Raw genomic sequence first — 22,781 nt, 5'->3', positions numbered from 1 at the left:
AAAAGGCATTACTGCACGGGTATTTCCTTGCTTGGTCAGTTGACTAGAGGGTCTAGAAGCAATAAAATCCAGTAGCAGTGAGCACATCTATTGCCAGGATCTTGGTTTCTGATACAGTTACCAGTAAAAGGAACCTCTCCTTAGAGAAATAATTGTTTCTAAGACTGGGGCAGGAGATATAAGACTATCTAGAAGTGCCAGAAGAGTAAAGAAGTGCTTCCCCTGTATCCTGACTATGAAGAAAACAAACACACAACAACAGGAGTATGCCAGAGGGTTAAGAGGAGTCAAAGAAAAGAGTTCCCAATGTCCAAAGCTGGAACAATTAAAATAAGCAAAGTAGTACTGGATTATAATTCAAGTATAAAACAAAAATCCATGAGTCTATACTTACATAAACAAATGACTAAATAAATAAAGGCATGGGGAGGGGTGAGACAAATAGCCTATGCAGAAGAATCCCCAGTAACGTATGCAGACACACTGCCCTCCTGGAGGAAGCCCATTCCTGGTGTTGAGTGGTGCAGAGTGACTTCCTTGAGAAGAATACACTATGGACAGGGGAAAAACTGACTTAACAGTGAAGAAATATGACAAATATGCCGTCAGCCAGATGATCAAGGTCAAAATCACAGTGGTGAGTCATGGTGATCGTCCCTACCCTTGATAAGAGATGATAAAAATGGTGCTTTACCTATATGTTCATCAACAAAACTCATAACCTCATAAGAAAAACAGATCAATTCCAGCTGAAGGGCATTCTATAAAATACCTGACCAGTATTCCCTAAAACCATCAAAATCATCAAAAACAAGTTAAAGTATATAACATTGTTACTGTTAAGAGGAGCCTAAGGAGACATGAGGATGTAATGTAATATAGTACCCCTGAATAGGATCTACTACAAAGAAAGGGCATTAGATAAAAATTAAGCAAAACTAAAGAAAGTATATGGGTACCTGAGTGGCTCAGTCTGTTAAGCAGCTACCTTCAGCTTGAGTCATGATCCGGGGGGCCCTAGGATAGAGCCCCATATCAGGCTCCCTGCTCAGCGGGGAACCTGCCTCTCCCTCTGCTACTTCCCTCCCTGCTTGTGCTCTCTCAAGCTCTCAAATAAACAAAATCTTCAAAAAAAAAAACCCCTAAATATAGATTTCAGTTAATATTAATACAACTATATTGTTTACTAAACATAAGATGTTTAGTTAACATCTTACATGCAGAGTATGGGAACATCCTATACTATTTTCACAATTTTTATAAATCTAAAACAATTCTTAAATATAGTTATTAAAAGAAAAAAATGGAAATGGCATTATCTCCTTATACAATATGGAAATTTGGACTTTTAGCAAGGTTAAGCCACCCAAGTTCACATACCAATAATGATCTGCACTTATTAGCCACTCAATAAAATGCTGAACAGAATATGTGGAATAAAACTGGTGAAATGAATGCTGTGGGTATAAGTTTATTAGTAATCAAAAGTAGGTTCTGTTCATGTGACAGATTTATAGATGACTTCTTTCTTGGCCTGAACTGTTACGCCCTTTTAGTGTATACGATATAAAGCGATGGTGAGGCTTTGTTATTTAATTTTTAAAGTTCTAAAAAAAAGTCTGCAGAGAAAACCCTAAGGAAATAATAATACTTATATGCTGTTTTCTTCTCTCCATTGAAGTTTTGAAAGTCATCCATTAGTTCAAATCACAGTGGTACCACATTCTGTAATTCTTCTGGATAACTATTTTTATATCTTACTGTGAGAATTGGCCCACTGGGTAACTTCTCAGGATTAACAAGGTACTGGGAACTGGCGGAAACTCTTTGAATACACACCCTTTGTAAACTCAAGTTGAAAAATAGAAAGCTAAGAATGGCAGGAAGAAAAGGAAAGTACCCAAACAAAGAAAATACAGTGGAAGGCTGCCATGAGAAATAACCAACACAGGGAAGATTATTATTTCCAGAGTAGCTTGTTGCCTAAAGAAAAAGAAAGATCTTGGGACTAGTGTGTAATGTTAATAAATGATTTGTTAAAAGCCATCATGTAACACTTAAGAAAACAAAATAAAACAGAAACCACCAAAACCTCACTCAAATCTATTATACCGTATTCTATCTTTACACGTTTTTACAGAAATAAAAAAAAATTTGATTATATCTTGCTCTTAAAGTCAGCTATAGCTTGTAAGAAATGAATTTTAAAGACTTAATTTTTAAAATCCCCTAGGATAAAAACTCAAAAGAAGAAAAAAGAAATTGAAGGGGTGCTACATGTTTATAAGGGAATAAATGAGGACTGAAAACATCCTTGAGGTATAATCATTCTCTCTTAGCTATGTAACTCTCATCATTTGTTATTTAATTATATATGTTCTGGAAACAGCAGACTTGCTTAAGTTAAAAAATAAAGAATAAGACTTCTATGCCAGTGAAAATAGATGTTCTTATGTTTGGACAAGACCAAGATGGTCCTACAAAAATCTGAAAAATCTGGAAATTTTATTTCCATTGATCATGTTAAATCTAAGCATTTCTAATTTGATGTAACCAAAAAAGGTGATTAAGGAAAACAGTAACAATTATTCTGTCTCTTGAACAATAGCTTTGTCTTTAAAAAATCAAATACTATAACCCTCTTAAAGAATGCCTCACACACGGGGCGCCTGGGTGGCTCAGTGGTTAAGCCGCTGCCTTCAGCTCCGGTCATGATCTCAAGGTCCTGGGATCAAGTCCCGCATCGGGCTCTCTGCTCAGCAGGGAGCCTGCTTCCTCCTCTCTCTCTCTCTCTGCCTGCCTCTCTGCCTACTTGTGATTTCTCTCTGTCAAATAAATAAATAAAATCTTAAAAAAAAAAAATGCCTCACACAGGAATTCTGACAAAATAAAAAGAAGGTATCTGTGATATTCCTAGAGATTTCTGAAATTTTGAAGATTCCTGAGATGTGTTTAGAGACTTAGTAAACAGACTTACAGGTTACCATAAATTCTCTGACACTGCATGCGATCGATGCTTTGCATGTATTTTTATAAGAGGGATGTTTAGGAATTTTAAGACTTACTAGAATGTGTAAGTTCATAAGCGCAGAGACTTGTTTTTTTCATGTGCCATCTACAACTCCTATAAGAGTCTGACAAATGGTAGACGTTCATCAGGTATTTGTTGAATAAATGAATTCTCAAAGGGATATATGAAACAGCTAAGGTTCAGGGCCACTCATTTTTTACTGACAAATTTGCTTTTAGAGATTTAAAAATAATTAAGCAACAATAACAAGAGCTAAGATGGATCTGCTGCCATTGTTTTAACTGCTTTATGTACAGACAGATCACACAGACAGATCGACCCATCTTTACCCTCTGACAACGGGGGAAGAAGTTAAATCACCTGAAAGGTGAGAAGCTGGGCCTGGAACCCAACTGTTCTGGTGTTTTAGCTCACATTCTTAACCTAGACAAACATACTGTGAAAGTGAGCAAATTCCCTTCAGTAGTGAGTGACCTTTCTAGTTCCTAACATATGAAAAAAAGGCTTTTGTCTTCTAGCTCTTCTACCTAAAACTGACATGAGAGACTTTGAAAATATGCTTTTTCTTTTAACTCATATGGAAGTGCTTTCTTGGATAAGGGTTGTTCAGTGGGCTTAAAACAGAAGTAACTAAGGCCCTTCATGCAGACAGAGAACAACATGCAGACAGAGAAATATATATAATGATCTTAAACACAAAAACAAAGTGAAGAAAATATCAACATGTGGCCCTTCTAGAAGTTATTCAAAGAAAAGACATTTTCCCTAAATGCTAGTTGGATTCCAACATATATCTTAACCATAAGACCTTGTATATCAGTGGTGGCTCTTTCCCATCAGACTTGAGATTTATGATTTTGGCATATTTCCAACTTTGGGAGAGAGCCAAGGGACAAAATGTGTATTTGTCAGGTTTTCCTGTTTGGGACTTAGCGCCCTGTGGGGGATCTGCAATTTTAGTACATAATTCAGAAATCCACTGTATATTACCAACATCATAATTTATCTCACCCAAATGAAATTATAAAGGAGGTAAATCAGGCAGCAGGAAAAATGTTGACATATAATATAAATGACGCAGTAAGTGTTTTTGTTTTTTTTCTCCTGTGAATAATGTTAACCAGAACACTGTAGAGCTCAGTATGAAATACCTTTGCTAATCATCTTTTTTTTTTTTTTAATCATTTCTCAGAAACAAAACCCATTTGGGTTTCTCTATTTTTGTCTCATTTAGGAAAGTGCCCTTATATCTCAAGACAATTAGATAACTATACCAACGCCCAATGCTACTAATGTTCCTTTATTCTCTTTTTCCCTTCCAATAAAGAAAACTTACTCTAAACATACACAACAAAAAGACAACCATGTACTATGGCAATGAACTGCCAGAGAATGTTATACAGAGCAGACTCAGAAAGAAGGCTCCAGTAATGTCTGCCAGATAAGCAAGTGCCTCTTACTTTAATACATACTTTAGCCCTTGTTAGCTGAACAATTATATACTTCTTATGTTAATTCTACCCCATACAGTATGACAGAAAATCAGATGACTTCTTCAGAAAAGATAGCTTTTTAATAAAATAATGTACTGCTATCACATTGTTTCAATCCAAATATGGCATTATAGTGCCATTCTAAAAATAAACTTAAGTCCCCTGTGAAATGCAGTCTTTTAGCTATGTTCATTTCCTTTTAGGGCTCAAGTTTCCCACAGGAAAATTATTCAATGTTTGGCAAAATGGTCCCAAATCATGTATAGATAAGGCATAAATGCTAACTGCACTGTCAACCTTTTCCTGCTTTGTTATTGTTGCTTCTTCTTCATAGTAATCCATCATGGAGAGGCCCAAGAAGCAGGAAATACTCATGAACTGTTACCTGACAAAAGTGAACACAAAAAGTGTCATTTTGATTAAAAGCTGGGAGGGGAGGTAATCGATGAGTCAGCTAAATTTGAAATTGCAAAACTATGAAATACAAAGGCATATTCCAAACACTTGTTTCTGATAACTGTGATAATTTCCAAATACTTACTTCAATTATATTACTGAGTAAGATCATGTATCAAATGCCTTCTTTGTACAGCTTAATAAAGACTCTATTGTTTGACTTGCACTATTTGCTTAAAGGTTTTATAAAGCATTCTATGTCCAGAACCAAATCTTCTTAAAATCACCCATTCATGATATACCACACACATGATCAAGATACATTCCTCAAGCTATATTTTTATATATAATCAAATTATGATTTCTAAGAAAATATTTGTATTTCATAATCCTTAACAAACACTCAGTTTTAAAGTTAGCTTCTTCTAAGCTAGAGAATTAAGTAGCAAAAATATATAGCAACTACAGAATAGCTAGATATATTAATATGACTTTACAACTCTACAGAGTTCCCAGCTCTTGTAACAGTTAACACAATTGAGAATCTGTGTTTGAATGATATTAATCACAGATACCTTCATCTGTAAACTACTGAACTGCATTCAGAAATCTAGAAGAGGTCTGCATTCATATACTTAGCTCTCACACTATATGTTCTGGGTTTTGATATCTATTTTAGTTCTATATTTTTATATAGCTTTCAGGCAAAAATAATGTTTCCTTGAGCCCCAATATATAAGAAAAATGTTTGAGATTTTAATATTTCCCTAAAAAATTAATCTTAAGAAACAATTACCAAGAAATATTTAAATGTTTAAAAGCTATCTTATTTCACCATTAATGTATAAAGTTGTAACTATATAGATCTTTTTTTATCAACCTAAAAACTCAAAACTTATCTGCACAAAGGTATAATACTAACCAAAGTCTATTAGCACTTTTGTAGTAATGCCTTTCTACATAGGTGTTAAGAGCCCTCCTGAAATTAAGTTTTTTAAATGTTTTTCTATTTAAAGTTCTTGGGAAACAGCACTTTTAAAAGATAGTGGACAAGCAGTGATCTTCAATTTTATTTAAGCAAAAACTTTGCCCTCTAATCTCAACAGCAGTACAAGTACTATAAATAGCCATGCAAGCTTTCTAGAACCACCCATGTCATGTATTTTCACTTACCCTAACAAACATTTCTTTTTTTTTTTTTTTAAGATTTTTATTTATTTATTTGACAGACAGATCACAAGTAGGCAGAGAGGCAGGCAGAGAGAGAGAGGAGGAAGCAGGCTCCCCGCTGAGCAGAGAGCCCGATGCGGGGCTCGATCCCAGGACCCTGGGATCATGACCTGAGCTGAAGGCAGAGGCTTTAACCCACTGAGCCACCCAGGTGCCCCCCTAACAAACATTTCTGAGGTGGTTGCCAGTCATCAACAGAACTTTCGAACTATGATTTTTTGAATCTTAATTGGTTTGGTTCAAAGTGCCAATGGAAAATATTTAATAACACACCAAAATCTGAGTACTTGTTTTCCTTTTTTCCCCAAACCTGCTAGCAACTCCCATTTTTTAAGCACTTGACAAATGTTGAACAATCCTTTGGGCTTATTTTGGGCTATGACTGAGCCTAAGGGAGGTGTAAGACTGGGCAGAGCTTGAGTCCCAGCTCCACAACTAATTAAGTCACCACTCTGGGTCTCCCTTTCCCCATCTGTGAAAGGAAGGGTTTAGATTGAGACCTCTAAGGGGTTTTCTAGCCTTGTGACTTTAGGATTCTATATTATATAATTTACCTCTTCAAAAATCTTAAGTCCATCTCCGCTTCCTAATTAAAATCAAATCCCTAGCCATTTATTCCAGACTAGGTCGTCCCGATTTATCTATCTATCTTTCTTTCCTTTTAAAAAAGATTTTATTTATTTATTTGAGAGAGAGAGCAAGTGAGTGCGTGCAGAAGTTAAGGGGAGCAGTAGAGGGAGACGGAGTGGACTCCCCGCTGAGCAGAGAGCCTGACGTGGGGCTCGATCCCAGGATCCCGAGATTATGACCTGAGCCAAAGGCGGACACTCAACTGACTAAGCCACACAGGCGCCCCCCCAACCCCCCCGCAATTTATCTTTCTGACCTTACTCTGCATTATACCTCAACTTGAAACCTCTGGTTCATCCACGCTGCTGTATTCACACAAGGAAGTGCATAAATGACCCCTCTTCATTCAGAGCTCTTTGAAGCTTAAAACACCCCTTGCCATGATTTCATTTTTTCCTAGTACAACTCATTTTTGAATTTCAATGAAAGGGATACCTCTTCACCATTGCACTCCCAAATTTCCTTTCTACCTCTAGCCTACTAAATAAAGCTTTTATTCTAAGCCTCAATGACTTGTTCCTTAATGAAGTACATCTAAATGCATGTACCTTAATGTCTAAGAATTGCACAGGAGTAATCCTCCAGCACAACATACTATAAAAGCAGGACAAAATACATAAAATACCAAGGTACTGATGGAGCAAATCATTATGGCAGTACTTGAGGGGTTTATGATTTCTGCAAAAAGGATGGGTCACTCCACATTCACCCAGGGCTTTCCTCTGGAGTACATTCCAGTTTGCAGCAAGCCCTGGATGTTACTGGGAGATTCTGACCTCTGTGTGACAAAGAAATAATAGCAACAATCTTTTACTGAATTTCTATGCACAATTCTAATACTTAAAATGCATAGTGTCTGAATTTCACAATAATTCTAACAAAAAGGGGAGTAAGCCCATTTTATAGAATAGAGAACCAAGGGCTAGAGATTCCAAAATCCATGCTCTTTTCATTGCTTTCCTGTTTATCTTAGGAGAAAAGTGATCCAAGAATATAAACATAAAGATCTTTACATTAATGTAACATGCATCTGATCTTAAATCAACCCCTTTAGTGTTGGCATCATCATAACTCAAATAGCCAGAATAAGTACCTAAATTCTGTTTTAACTTCATTTCCAGTGCTCCGTAGGATACAACACACATCCTCGGTTCAAGGATGTTAACAATTCATGACGGTAACATAGTCTAAGTAGGAAGGGTTTCAATTACTACAAATATTATGTCATGAAGAAAAAGAACTTTTAAAAATGAAAAAGACTTTTGAGTCAGATTCTGCTCCCCAAGGGCCAATGAAGATAGAGACCCACAAATGGCCTTTTTAATTTTTTCATTTCTGGTCTAGCTATAAATAACTGATTTTGGCAATGGGGATTTCCCCAGTCTTTCTGGAAAAAAATTCATAAAGAAATCATGCTGTTTAATGCTGTAACTTCTGCTTTCTCCCCGAAATATTAATTTACTAATTCAACAGGTTTTTATTAAAAGCTGACAGACACAGAATTTAAAGCTTGACTTTGAAAAGACTTACTTTTGAATGTTGTTCAAAGCCAATACAATCGTTTTGTAACAAACCAATATATCTTTCATTAAGTGATTTCTATTATGGTAATGTAACATAAAGATGTGCTTTTTACTCTGCAAAGGGCACTCTCGTGTCATATGTTGCTTTGATAATTGTACGTTACTTTATTAGTCTATTGTCTATAGATCTTTTGGGTTCCTTAAACTCTGCCCAGCTGGATACTTTCAGCAACCTTCTACAAGGGGTGGGCTGAGATAACACTACAGAGATCTTACTTTTCCCAGAACCTTGCCCATCTCATATACTGCCTTCTAAGGAAAGTCATCTAAACACATCTCCTTACCTATGAATACTGCATAGTACTTCACGTTCCACTCATCATCTCATATTGCCACTTGCCATCTGATACTGTCTTGTACTATAGACACCTGCATACGAGTATACATATACTCATCAAACACACACACACAGGTTTGTTTTCATGATTTCCTTCCCAGGATGTCAAAGAAGATGCTTTCAAGTCTGTTATCTTTCCTTGGTAAAAACTAAAATTAAAAAAATGTAAAAAGACCCAAACAGATACCTATGCATCATGATGATGTAGTAGATTGGAATCAAAAAGGTCTTACAGTCCCCAAAACAGTCTTCCACAATTGTAAAAGAGGGATAATATATCCCCTTTGCCTATCTTCCTAGGAGGATAAGAATAGGAAGTTGCTCTATATAGGACCAGAGACAACAGAGTGCTATAAGGTTCTCATTTTCTACTTTAGTATGTTCTAAACCCATGCTTTATGGTTTCCCTCTACTTCTGCTGAAATTTCTTTGCCTTTTCCTAAACATGGTTTATGCTTCTTGTAAAAAATAATATACCTACTTATTTGGAAAGGTCACAGTACAAAGCTTACAAAGAAAAACAGCAGACCCTAGACCCCTCACTCCTCCCATCCTGCTCCCTGCTCCCCAGAAGCAACCAATTCTTCCTTTCCTTTTTCTTTTTTCTTGGCTGATTTCTTTCTTCCTATTTCTAAATATAATAATACATATCTAAATATAATTATATATATATATAAATAATATATTTAAATTGCTATTTTCTGTGTGTGTGTGTGTGTGTGTGTGTGTGTTCAGACTTTCTAGTATGGAAGATGATACTGTACCTGATATAGTCCCCAAACTCACCACCTGCCACACGCACTTCTCTTCCTTGACTCTCAATGTAATTTTGCTACAATTTTTAGTTAAATCAATATTGCTCATAGCTAAATCACAGAATGTATCATAACTAGACTTCCTTTCCTAATTTTCCATTTTTGTCTGCACAGTTACTAATTGCTCCATTTTTCTCAATATTCTATGTATATCTATCACCAATTCTTCCCCAACAGATCTGACAGAATTGTAAATGAATTCCTGGGGCATCTGGGCAGTTCAGTCAGCTAAGTGTCTGACTCTTGATTTCAGCTCAGGTCATGATCTCAGGGTTGTGAGATCAAGCCCCTCTTTGGGTTCTGCACTGGGCATGGAGCCTGTTTAGGATTCTCTCTCTCCCTCTCTCCCCTTCTTCACACACACACCTCTCTCTCAATAAATAAATTTTAAAATTAAAAAAAAAAAAATAGAACTGTAAATTCCTCTCAGTTATTTTTTTCTAAAGACATACTTCCTAGTGTCCTCCTTCCTTCTACTCCAACTTGGATAAGTTGCCGTCTAGGTCTACTGCACAGCTGATACCCCACGGCTTTCCTTCTCCATCATCATGGGAATTCTCTTCCCCTCGGTCCTGTGCTGGGAGCCCCCGCTTCCTGGTTTGTCTATCTTCCACTTTTTATATTTCAACCATTGTTGTGGGGAAGCATATCTTTTGGTAACTCACTGAGAAAGGATGTAAGGCAGGTAAATATTTTTGAGACCCTGCATATCTCAAAATGGGTTTTTACGCTTACACTTGAAAGAAAGTTTGACTGGGTATAGAATTCTAGGTTTAAAAAAAAAAACCAAAAACAACACTTGTCAAAAATTCGAAGTTATTCCCAGTTATCTCCTTGCTTCAATGTGGCAGGAAGTCCAGTGCTATTTAGATCTCTGTACTTAGCATGTTCCCACTCTCCCATTCTTACTCCAGACCAAGGAGCTATTAAGATTTTCCTTTATCCCTGGTGTTCTGAGATTTTATGACTCACCATCATAGAGTCTTTTTCATACACCAACCTGGTCCTTTTCATTATGGAAACTCATATCCTTCAGTTCTAAAAATTTTTCTTCTGATATTTCTCTGAGAATTTCCTCATTTCCTCCCCAGCCTCCATTCTGTTTCTGAAAATCATGTTAGCCAGATACTGGGCCTCCTCTATTGCATCTCTGTCTTGTTTTTAATTGTATTATCATCTTTTGTTTCATTATCCAGCCTACTTTAATTTTACCTTCCAACTTTTCTGATTTAAAAAATACCTGATTAGAGGCACCTGGGTGGCTCAGTGGGTTAAGCCTCTGTCTTCAGATCTGGTCATGATCTCAGGGCCCTGAGATAGAGCCCCACATCAGGCTCTCCACTCGGCGGGGAGCCTGCTTCCCTTCCTCTCTCTGCCCGCCTCTCTGCCTACTTGTGATCTCTGTCAAATAAATAAATAAAATCTTTTAAAAACTAACTAAATAAATAATAAAATTAAAAATGCCTGATTATACTTTAAATCTCAAGAGCTCTTTCTTATTCTCTTCCTGTTCATTTTTTTAAAAAAATGGCAACCTACTCTCTTTTCACAGATGCAAAAGCTTCTCTGAAAATATATTTGGAAAATATACTGGATTTACTTTTAAAAGTTTTGTGACTTGCATTGTTTCTATTTCCTCCGATTTTTGTTTGTTTTGTTTTGTTTGGGCCTGTGTATTATGTAAGATGCCTTTCTCAAAAGACCAGTGATCTTTGGCTAACTGTAAAAGAGGAGTAAATACGCTAATTGGAAATACACTGTCTGTATGGATAGGTGGGATTGGCTGATTGACAGGCATCAACTTAAAGTGACTTGGGCAGGTAACAAACATGACTGGTTTGGGGGCCCTCAAGTATCAGTCCCTTATCTTCTGGTTAGAAGATTTAAAGGTGACTGAGAGCATTTTAGAAGCACAGAAGGAAAAGAAAACTGATTATTTAATACACAGACTTTTTTTTTTACAAGAACGGAATCACGTGATTCTTCTTTATAACTCTGCCAATTAACTGCAATGACTGGCATATAGCACAGCTTGCTACATAAGGGCTTCTTAACTGTTTCTTAAGCTTTTCCTAAAGCCACTGTTATTTCATAATAGAATTTTCCACACTTCCAAGCCGTATCATCTAAAGCACATCCCTCCGAACTGATGACTGACAGCATGTTAAGAAAAGAAAGGAAGACAAAACTAGAAAACTGGTAAAGACTGAAAGACAAAGAAAAACCACAGAATTAGTCACCAAGCTAGGCTCTACCTCCTCTTTCCTTGTGACTGATTTTTATGGCATACCTTATCTGGAATCAGAGCCAAGAAGGTGCCGTGATCCAAGTACATATTCCTTATCCAGGCCAGGAGAAACTGGCAGTTTGACAGCACCACCATAAGTTCCCTTGGCCCAGGCTACAGGGTTTCCAGGAGTGGGAGCTGGCATACAGAGAACGCACATTCCCACACTGGTCTTTTGGTCCTAAAAAGATATCTTTTATCATTTAGAATTAAGAATAGCCTTGAGCAAAGAGAAGACTGCTTGCTTATAGGCTCTGACCCACCTTTTGAACACCACTGCTCTATAATGACTAGAAGTAATATCAGTGATTAGAAGTAATAATAAGAAAGAATCATTCATTAATTCTGTAGAGTTGACCAGAACTGAGGCTCTGAGCCAGGTCCCATGTTAGATTTTGGGGATAAAGAGCTGAAGTGATACTACACTGTTCTTGCCTTCAGAGACTTTACAGACAAGTAAAGGAAGTAAATGAAAATAGTTTTATACTGAATTTAATGCTACTGTTGTTTTTGGAAGGTGGAGGGTTTATCATGCCTCTCTTCCCAAATTTGGGATTGCTAACCCACACCGAGCTTCTAAGACCTTAATGTAGGGGAGATACCATATCCTTATGTGGACTTCTTCAGATGTGAAACCATGGTAAATACAAATAATAGTACTTATGTGAAGTGCTTTGCAATGAAAACACATCACAAAGTTAAATCCGTATCTAATTCAATTGTCAAAGTAACCCTATGAGGGATGAGGAGATTATCTCCTTTTATAGAAGAAATTAAGTGCTGAGTGCCTGGGTGGCTCAGTCGTTAAACATCTGCCTTTGGCTCAGGTCATGAACCCAGGGACCTGGGATTGAGCCCAGCATTGGACTCCCTGTTCAGCGGGTAGCCTGCTTTTCCCTCTCCCATTCCCCATGCTTGTGTTCTCTCTCTCGCTGGGTCCATCTCTGTCAAATAAATTAATAAAATCTTAAAAAAAAAAAAAAAAGAAGAAATTAAGTGCTCAGAGAAGTGACTTGCCCTTAGAAAACTAGTTAATTTGAAACAGAAACCTAGATATTTTATTTTCAGTTCAAAGTTCCTTTTAATCATATCATGATGCACTCTTCACCCAAATTTTGAAGAAAAGCCCAATGACTCATTTGCAACTATAAGAAATGACTAGGATAATGCCAAGATCTGCAGAATGTATTAATAATGTGTACATTTAATATAAAATAATTAGGTTTCCTTCAACCTGAAATGGAAAAATTATACGAAAACAACACAGAGAGCAATTTGTGAAGACTTTAAAAAATCATAAATGCCACAACTCTCCCATTCTTAATCTTACCATAATTTGCTCATATAACAATAAATTCTGGTTTGCCAATAATTTATTTCACAAGTCTTCTATGGTACAAAAACACAGTGAAATTAAAACATTTCCCACAAAGCCACTGCACAGATTTTTCAATCAAACCTGAAAGGCTGAGGAAACACTCCCAGAAACCACTCTGCTGTCTGGGAACTTGTAACCCTGTTACTTCAATTTCAAGTTCAAAGAGTGGACAATGCATTTATAGTACAAAAATTCAAGTTTTCCCAATCTTTAAAAACACTAAGACCATTATTCAAGTAAAAAGGAAAAGCCCTTAAAAAGGCTCAAAAAGAAATCCATCAAGCAATAACGCTTAAAGAAAACCCTTTCCAAAATGGAATGTGGGAGTGCGCAGATCCATGAACAATTTAAATATCCTTTCTGGTGTAAGACAGTTCTTTCATTAAAGTAGACCACTTGTCTTTTTGTAACTGCTTTTCTGTTCTAAGAGAAAAACAAAACATATCTCCTCTGAAATCATGTACAACTAATTTACAAACATAACAATTAGTTATTGTCTTATCTGAACATTTACTATGAAACAATTTCAACACAATCACCAAAAGCTTATGCTTCCTCTGCTATCAGCCGTATACCATATATAGTTAAATGCACTGTCTTGCCAAGGCCCAAGGTAATTGAATCTAAAAATATACTTTTCTTTTTTTTTTTTTCATTCTGAACTAGCCAGATTGGTATTTAAACCAAACGCAATCAAATGCTGCAATAAATTTGCCAGAATGAAAAGGTTATTTAAATACAAACTGTTCAAATGTATCACACACAAAAAAAGACTTAGTGATTACATCCAGGCTCATCCCCCAACATGTACACACATAAGAAAATAAAAATTAAAAAACAAAACAAAATTAAAAAACAGTAAAGACACTGAAGGTGAGAAAAGAACTAATAACTAAAAGAAAAGGCAGACCTTATATAGTCCAATAAAGACAAGATAAACAGGAAAAACATCTGATATTAAGCAAGTATCAGCTGGGGGAGTGGGAGAATTTTTCTTTAAAATTACACATACTTAGTTTCTACTTTGGTTTTAGGCAGAGACAGTGACAGATTTTAACGTGAAAAAGTATTTCTAATAACATCTAAATTTGGTACTTGGACAAAAGAAATGTAAAAATCTGTTAACAAAAGCTCTTATTAAAAGAGTTGAGTCATTAAAAAATCAGCTTGAAGGGTGCCTGGGTGGCCCAGTGGGTTAAAGTCTCTGCCTTCAGCTGGGATGGAAGCCTACATCAGGTTCTCTGCTCAACGGGGGGTCTGCTTCCCTTCCTCTCTCTCTGCCTACTTGTGATCTCTGTCTGTCAAATAAATAAATAAAATCTTAAAAAAAAAAAAGATCAGCTTGATTAGCCACTTCCAGAAAATCAAACAGATATTTTCTCTTTTCCATAAAATTTCCTAAGATCTGTACCAAAGGGTTTTCTCTTTTCTCTCAAGATGGAACTCCATTGCAGGAAAAAATTAAAAGGGCTCAGCATCTGCAAAAGTAAAAATCCACTGATTTAACATCAGTTTTCTATGTATTAAAAAAAAAATCTTTGAGATTCTCATTTTGCTAAACTAAAAACTCACAAGCAAATGCAAATCTGAACAGGTTACATTCTCCAACACGTATGAAAAGGGAACTTTGGTTTTTTTAGATCTGTGCCCCATAAAATAAAAGAGAAATGTACAGAACCATTTTTCAGAATCTAAGAGAAAAGGTTTTCCAATTCAAATGGCAATTTAACAGCCATTCATTGTTAAAATAACTTACAATTTTAATGAGTTCTAAATATTGAAACAGCTTAGAATCTAGTTTTCTAATAGTAAATATAAAGAACAAGCAAGCAAGCTTTGGGGAAGAATTCAGAATCTGAAATTTCAATGTTTATGTAACACTGATTCACCTGAAATTAAGTAGTTTAAGTAGAACACATATTCGAGGTTTATTAAATCCTAAGACTGCTGTCCTTCACTTTAAACGGGGGCAGTAGGTTTTCTAATATATGACAAAAAAAACCCCAAAGCCTATCTCCCTGGTTTATAAATATCCATGTCCTTTCTTGGATTCAAAATGCCACTTTAACCCATTTCCCTTGGGTTTCTTCCATCTCACTGAATACCATTGTTGTATTCAGATTATAACATCTAGCCAAAGGCAGAGATCATGTAAGTCCCCTGAAGACTTCCAAAACATTAAAACCAGTAGAAAAAGCAGAGGAAATACTCTCATGCCTGGAGCTCCTGGGAAGTCCTTCTCTCCTTTTAGAAAAATAAACTTCTTGTTCTAAAGATAATCACTCAAAGAACAAAACAGCACTAGCACACACAAATATACAGCACTCTCAATAATTCTACAGAGTTACAGTAATAACATCCTATAGGTTTTGCTAGTACTTTGGCTTAAAAAAAAGGAAGACTAAGTAAAGAACTGTTACTAAATGACTTTTTTTTCCTCAGAAAGAGAATAGCAATAAAGTCCTTTCTCATTCTCCTTCTCTCATTCAAATGTGCATTCCTTAACACTAACTAAAAAAGATTGCTTATAAAAAGAATTAGATTGCTACTTTGTTGATTTCATTTAACCAAAAAGAGAACATCTCAATCCCCTTCTATTTTCTAAGAGTACTAGTTAAATATACAGTATATTTCCTGACTCAGTTGCTTAGGACACCTTTCTCCAAGATATTCTGATATTTCAAAACTCTCTGGATTAAAAAAAAAGAAAGAGAGAGAAGACTAAAGATTTACTTTTATATGTTTTCACCATTACACAGAAAAATGGCAGCAATTAACCTATCTTTTGTTTTGCAACTTACTGAAACACATTTTGCTGTAAAGAGAAATCGAAATTCAAATATTTTCCATACACACATAAACAAAAGCATGGGCAAAAATACAACACCACAATCACTTTCTATGCACACGTTTCTTCAGATCTCCATGAAGCATGGCACGTAGAGCAGTTCAATTTTTCATCAAAATTACATGATTTGACTGCACTTTTGCTTCATTTATGGTACACTGCAAAATTTTAAAATTCGTGTTTAGGTGTTCACATTTTTCACTGTATTGAGAATTCTCTCAGGAGAATAAGACGTAAAAAACATGAAACATTTGGCTTTCTAAAGGACAATGCCAAAACTTGCAGTGTAGTTCTACTTTGGCATATATAAAGAAAAATTTTAAATCCTGTTAATTCATCACTGGTTTTTAATATTCCACATTAAAAGAATTCAATTGCATATGCAGCCCAAACAGCTGGAAAGAACCCAGAAAAGCAACAAGAAAATGACTTTTTAAAAATGCTGACGCTTCTCACACCCAGGTTCAGTCATGCCCGTTGAAAAGAGATGTTAGATATGACTTTATTTATTTTAAATCTTAAAAATGTAGTAATTTTTGTGACACTGCAAAACCTGGAACCAAGAGCAATTTATCTTCACCGTCCTGATTCTTCTGATGCAAAAACACTTTTTAGAAAATAATTTCTGCAAACTTAGAGGGTATTTTCGAATGATCATTTGTTTGCTATTGCTTAGAGTCTAATTATTTTGTCCCAGATTTCCTAGTGCAACAGGAATACAGAGAGAAAAAGGAAACACACAAACACACATACACACCACAGTGACCCAGTGTGTTTGAACCACTTCAGATATGGCATCCATTAAGGGGGTCTTTGCTCCTAACTGTGTAAGGGTCCTTAGCTATGGTCTGATTTGCGCAAGAAGTACACATGGCCCCTGAGAGGCGCTTTAGTCCCCTTTGGAAGACACTGTTGGAGAGACTATAAATGACACAGTTGCAGAAACTGTTACTAATAGCAAGCCAGGTGGTCAAGAAGGAGGCGAAGCGGTTGCTGTGGCCTGTGGAGCTCTCCAACAAGAAGTAGATGATGTATGGCAACCAGAGGATGTAAAATACACTAGTAATTCGGAACAGGACCATGGCATAGCGCTTATCAGGACAGGTCTGCACCTCCCCAGTCTCCCCACTCTGGCTGCTGAAGCGGGCTTGCCTTTCGCTGATCTCCTTTGTGTGCTGTTGGCAGATGCGGAAGATGTTGAAATAGGTGAAGCACACAATGAGGGCTGCCGGGGCATACAACATCACCACGATGAAGAGGGTGAAGTAGGGGTCGGTATGCCAGGACTCTGCACACCACTGAAACACATCTCCATGATATCCAGGTTTGCCCCAGTGGAAAAAGGAAGGCAGGAAGACCAGGGTGGAATACAGCCAAATCAGGAAAATACACAGACGTAGTCTCCAAGGCGTAACCAGGGTATTATAGGTTAAAGGTTTAGTGATGGCAATATATCTATCGATGCTGATACAGGCCAGAGAGGCCATGGAGACACTCTTCAGAACGGACACTATAAAACCGAATACTTGGCAAGTCAAAGACTCCTCGACTGGAAGAGGGTAGTGAAGGAGTGATAAAGAAGGGACCAGGCAGCTGACCCCAACCAAGAGGTCGGCATATGCCATAGTCTGAATAAAATAACTTGTAGTATGATGGTTCAACAAAGGTGCGCAGTGAAATACAAAAATCACAATGATGTTGCCAGAAATAATCAATACAGTGAGAAAGACAATAATCAACACTTCCAAAAGGCAAAAATCGACAGTTTCCAAATTGCCAAACGTCAAGAGGCAAAAAGGGTGGCTGCTCTGATTACCATCCAAGGTAGAGTTCATCTTGAGCTTGGGAGTGATCTCTCACTTCATGCTGCCGCTTGGCTGCTGCCAACAGTTCAAAGGAGCAGCTGCTGTCATTGCGGTCAGCTCTGTGTGTCTTTAATAATGCCAGAGGAGTCTTAGTCCCCAAGCTCCTGATGCTGCTCTGGTGCATTGCCTGCAGTACAATTCCCTTTTAAATCCTTCTTGGAATAGGGAGAACCAGCAGCAGTTGTCTGGCCAGTCCCAGATGTGGCCATAGTACCAGGTTTACCATACACATAGCACCAGGGAAGTAAGCCAAACTCTGGGTACAGTGTCTTCAGGCCAATGAGGGTAGGGGTAAGGGCAGAAGAGAAGGGAGGAAGATTAGGAGCTTCAGCAGGAGTTGTAATGAGTCTCCTCTGAACAGCTGATAGAAGAAAAGGAGAGAGCATTTTACATTTTGCATCCAATGCCCTAATCAAAGAACCTGGCTAGCTCAGGCTGGTAACCCTCCCACTCCATCCTACCCCACCCGGTACAACTATTCATGGCTACTCTCAGCGGCATAACTGGTCCCTTACTCTACAGAGGAGGAGCAACAACAGCAAGCTTTCGTGATCAACATAAAACAAAATCAATCGCAAGCCAGATCAATCTAACCCCATTCTTTTCATTTGAGCCTTCTGGGGGAAGAAAAGGAATCTGCGCATAGCATTTCTGAAAATATTTTACTAGAACTACCACTAATAAAATTACTTAAGGTAATTCATTTCCTTCATTGATTCCAATGTAATATTTCGCCTCTCTGAAAACCTTTCAACAGAATTTATCTGTCTAGCTCGATTTCAGAGTGTTACCTGTAATTCTGCATGCTGCAATCCAAACAAAAGCCACAAAACATCCTTAACAGAAAGCCTTGCAGTGCAGGAATGTGCCTCAGCCCCGTTTACTGCAGAACTGAGACACACAGGGAGGGGATAAAGGAGGAGGAGGGGAAACGGGGAGAAGAGGGGGCTTGGGAAAAGGAAGAAGCGGGGGAGGGGAAAGAAAACGCCTGTGCGCACACACCCTACGGCATCCTTAGCAGCTCATTAGAATTCATCGCCAGAGAAGTGGTCCCTGATTTCCCGACTGCACAGTGGAGGAATAACTTAATATGCCTGCAGTGCAGTGTTTGAAAGCTGTTTCCTCGTCTGTCTGGAATCCCCCTTTAGTAGATGGAGTTTAGAGAAGGGGTTGTAGCCGGGACAGAATGCCAACCAGGAATTAGATTGAAACACACTGCCAAAGGGGTAATGGTGAGAGGAAATTCCTATTTTCTTATAGCATTTTCCTCAAGAACAAAGAGCAATGCTAAAGAATGAAAGTATGTTAACCGTGCATGGCAACTGAGGACTCCTAATTCAGTAGCACAAGAAGTTCTAGCTAGAAGGCTAAATGTTCAGCATTAATTTCCTCTCATGATTCACTGGATATTGGTTAATTTTAAGAAAGATGACAAAAATAACAAGCAAACTTAAAAATCAGTTTTTCAAGAGAGAACGTAAAGAAAACCTCACCCATTCTCAACACTGAGGAAACAGCACACAAGCACGCTGTCCTATATTCAATGCTCCACTATAGCTTTGAGATGCCATTTCTTTTTTTTCCCTTTTTTTTTTTTGTTTTTAGATTTTATTTATTTATTTGACAGAGAGAGATCACAAGTAGACAGAGAGGCAGGCAGAGAGAGAGAGAGAAGCAGGCTCCCTGCTGAGCAGAGAGCCCGATGCGGAACTCGATCCCAGGACCCTGAGATCATGACCTGAGCCGAAGGCAGCGGCTTAACCCACTGAGCCACCCAGGCACCCCTGAGATTCCATTTCTTGCTTCTAGTTTACTAAGAAGCAGAGCACAAAAATACACACAAAAAGTGGACAAGTAAATATACCCACTTCCACTCAGGCTTTAAAACTGCAAAAGTTTCATGGTACAAATTAGCTTATGTATCTTAGAATACATAATCTTGTTTGTGCCTACTTTAAACAATGCAAGTTGGGATTATATTGTGGGATATATTACACTGTGTCAGTATTATATTTTGGTAATGTCATAAATGATGACAATTTTTTCAGCTAACTGGAAATGTGTACTTTTCATACTTTTTCCTCCAGGTATCTTTGGACTCTCAATTCATTCTTTTAAGTAAAGTTCTACATACCCAGTAGGGTGAAAGAAAATAAGCAAAGGTTGGCATTTCTAAGCATTCTAAAAAGATGGCACACCTGGGCAGGGATACACGTTAGGTCATCCGATTTCCATTTTTTATTAGTCTCACATATATGCTTCCTCACTAAAAGCAAATGGCCTCCCATAATCAGAATTTAGTTAATTATATTTTAAGAGCTAAAGCACTGTGCTTATTATAGGAAGGCAACACTAAAAAAACCTATGGAGCATAAGCTTGGATAGCTATATTTGAGAGATCTTACTGGAAAACATGGCAAAGTGTGGCATATAAAAAACCAGTGGCACTGACCACCCATCTGGTTCAAATCCTTGCTCTTCTATTACTAACGCTCTCTTACCCACAGTTTCATCATCTGTAAAATGAGGACCAAACTCCCTATTTCACAGTTACTGCAAAATGAAGGAGACAGTGTATACAGACAAAAGCTTACTAATACTTAGGATGTAGTGGGTATAAAACTTTATTCCCTTTCTTTTCGTAGAATTAAAATACCCTTCCTCCTAGGTAGTCTGTGTTTTCCTGCCAACCATGCTGTACTGCTTGAGGATGGGCTCCTCTGATTCCTAAAGTGCCTCTCTTACTGTGACTGCCCAGTTCTGAGGCACTGGGATATTCTGGATACTTTTTTTTTTTTTTTTTAAAGAATCCTTTTTTTTTTTTTTTTTTTAAGATTTTATTTATTTATTTGACAGAGAGAGGCAGGCAGAGAGGAGGAAGCAGGCTCCCTACTGAGCAGAGAGTGGGGCTCGATCCCAGGACCCTGAGACCATGACCCGAGCCGAAGGCAGAGGCTTCCACCCATTGAGCCACCCGGGCGCCCCATACTCTGGATACTTTGCTGTCACACATTCCTCAAATACAATGAGGCTATATATATGTAAGGCAGTAAAAAATGAACAATGATATAACATTAATTATTCCTCTACACTAATTATTCCTCTGCCTTTGTCTCCAGCCCTGACTCTATACTGAGCATTCTTTCCCTTTTATAATTTGCCGGCTAGTCTACATACATCTTCCACCTAATGTCCCGTAGACTTCACCCACAGCATGTCCAAAATTAAATACATCTTTCTCAACAAACTGGCCTCTTTTTCTTGTTTTTCTTGTTCCAACACTCTTTTATTTTTTCTAAGCCTTCAGGTAAGAAACTAAGGAATTATCTTGACCACTCTCTCCCCACTCAATGTACTATTACTCAACAGGTTCCTGGGAATCTGTTTCTACAGTGGCTCTCAACTCAGTTTTTAATACTTTAGGCCATCATTACATATTGTCTGGGTTTCTAGTCTAGTTCATTTTTCTGATCTATTCATTTCTGCCTAACTATCTAATAGTATATGCTTCATTATGGTACCCACAGTTCAAAAGTCAACAGCTCCCTAGTGCCTCTCCAATCTGATCTCCCTATTCCATACCCACCCCCGCAACACACCTTGCTCTCCAGACAAACCAGGTTACACACTATTCTGTACATTGAACACATACTTTGTTTTTGGACTCTCATTGTTTGAGTGGTTAATACTGAATGAAAAAAGGAATAATTTCTGACAGTTACATTTCAATAAAGAGAAAAGCCATTCACCAAAGTCAGTAGTACAACATTTTCTAACCATTTGTGAATTTTGTCCTGTAACTTATTCTCTAACTCAGGTGTCTCATGTATAAAACTAAACAGTTATGATGATGATAAAAAAAAAAAAAAAGACGTTACATTGGTTAATAGCTTGAAAGAATTAAGGTAATAAAAATATAAGCTGTTATGTTACTATCACTAGTATAATAATAGTTCTTTCAACTTAATTTCTATTTTAGTAAAAACGCTTAGTGCTACAATTAAAATATTCATACAAGAAACTCAAAACAACAAAAAGCTTGAGAGCCACACTTTATCAAATCAGTCAAGAGTTAAGTGTTTTGTTTCAGATTAAAGAAAAACATTTTCTTCAGGAGAAAAAAATTATTAAGGACATATAGTAGCAATAAATCTATGTCTTCAAAAAAAATCTATACAGGGGTGCCTGTATAGGAAGCACAGTCAGTTAAGCCTCTGACTCTTCGTTTCAGCTCAGGTCATGATCTGGAATAAAGAGATAGAGCCTGGGAGTCAGGTTCCCCTCTCAGCACGGAGTCTGCTTGGTACTCTCTTTCCCTCTCCCTCTGCTCCTCCCCCTGTTACACTCTCTCTCTAAAATAAATACGTAAATCTTTTAAAAAAATCTATATAAACTACCTTTTCATTTTTTAAAATTTTTATTTAAATTCTAGTTAGTTTACCATGTAACATTAGTTTTAGGTGTACAATACAGTGACTCAACATTTCCATGTAACATTTGGTGTTCATCATGTATTTAACCTATCCCCTCTTCCCCACCTCTAGTAACCATCAGTTTGTTCTCTACAGTTAAGAGTCTGTTTCCTGAGGCTCCTGGGAGGCTCAGTGGGTTAAGGCCTCTGCCGTTGGCTCAGGTCATGATCCCCGGGTCCTGGGATCAAGCCCTGCATCAGGCTCTCTGCTCAGCAGGGAGCCTGCTTCACCCCACCTCCACCTCCTCCCTGCCCCGCCTGTTTCTCTGCCTACTTATGATCTCTGTCTGTTAAATAAATAAACTCTTTAAAAAAACAAAAGTCTGTTTCCTGGTTTGCCTCCCTCTTCCCCCCACCTTTTGCTCATTTGTTTTTCAAATTCCACATACAAGCAAAATTATATGGTATTTGTCTTTC

At 37.4% G+C, this 22,781-nt stretch overlaps 2 protein-coding genes across 11 annotated transcripts in view; both read right to left on the bottom strand.

Moving 5' to 3' along the window:
* Window positions 1-22,781, bottom strand: part of RABGAP1 (RAB GTPase activating protein 1) — a 155,068-nt gene that overhangs the window by 46,902 nt on the left and 85,385 nt on the right. The gene's annotated exons all lie outside the window — the stretch shown is intronic.
* Window positions 13,074-21,841, bottom strand: GPR21 (G protein-coupled receptor 21). 2 transcript variants are annotated; one of them, XM_082695589.1, is made up of 2 exons: window positions 18,685-21,841; window positions 13,074-18,254 (listed from the first exon to the last, which is right to left on the bottom strand). In XM_082695589.1, the coding sequence occupies exon 2, from the start codon at window positions 17,861-17,863 to the stop codon at window positions 16,814-16,816; it is 1,050 nt and encodes a 349-aa protein (XP_082551715.1). In that variant the 5' UTR covers window positions 17,864-18,254; window positions 18,685-21,841; the 3' UTR covers window positions 13,074-16,813. The 2 variants fall into 2 exon arrangements, with proteins under 2 accessions (XP_082551715.1, XP_082551716.1); XM_082695590.1 differs by having other exon boundaries at window positions 13,074-18,162.

The sequence above is a fragment of the Mustela nivalis genome (genome assembly GCF_964662115.1).
Source record: "Mustela nivalis genome assembly, chromosome: 13".
Lineage (NCBI taxonomy): Eukaryota > Metazoa > Chordata > Mammalia > Carnivora > Mustelidae > Mustela > Mustela nivalis.
This window is presented reverse-complemented; position numbering and strand designations above follow the sequence as displayed.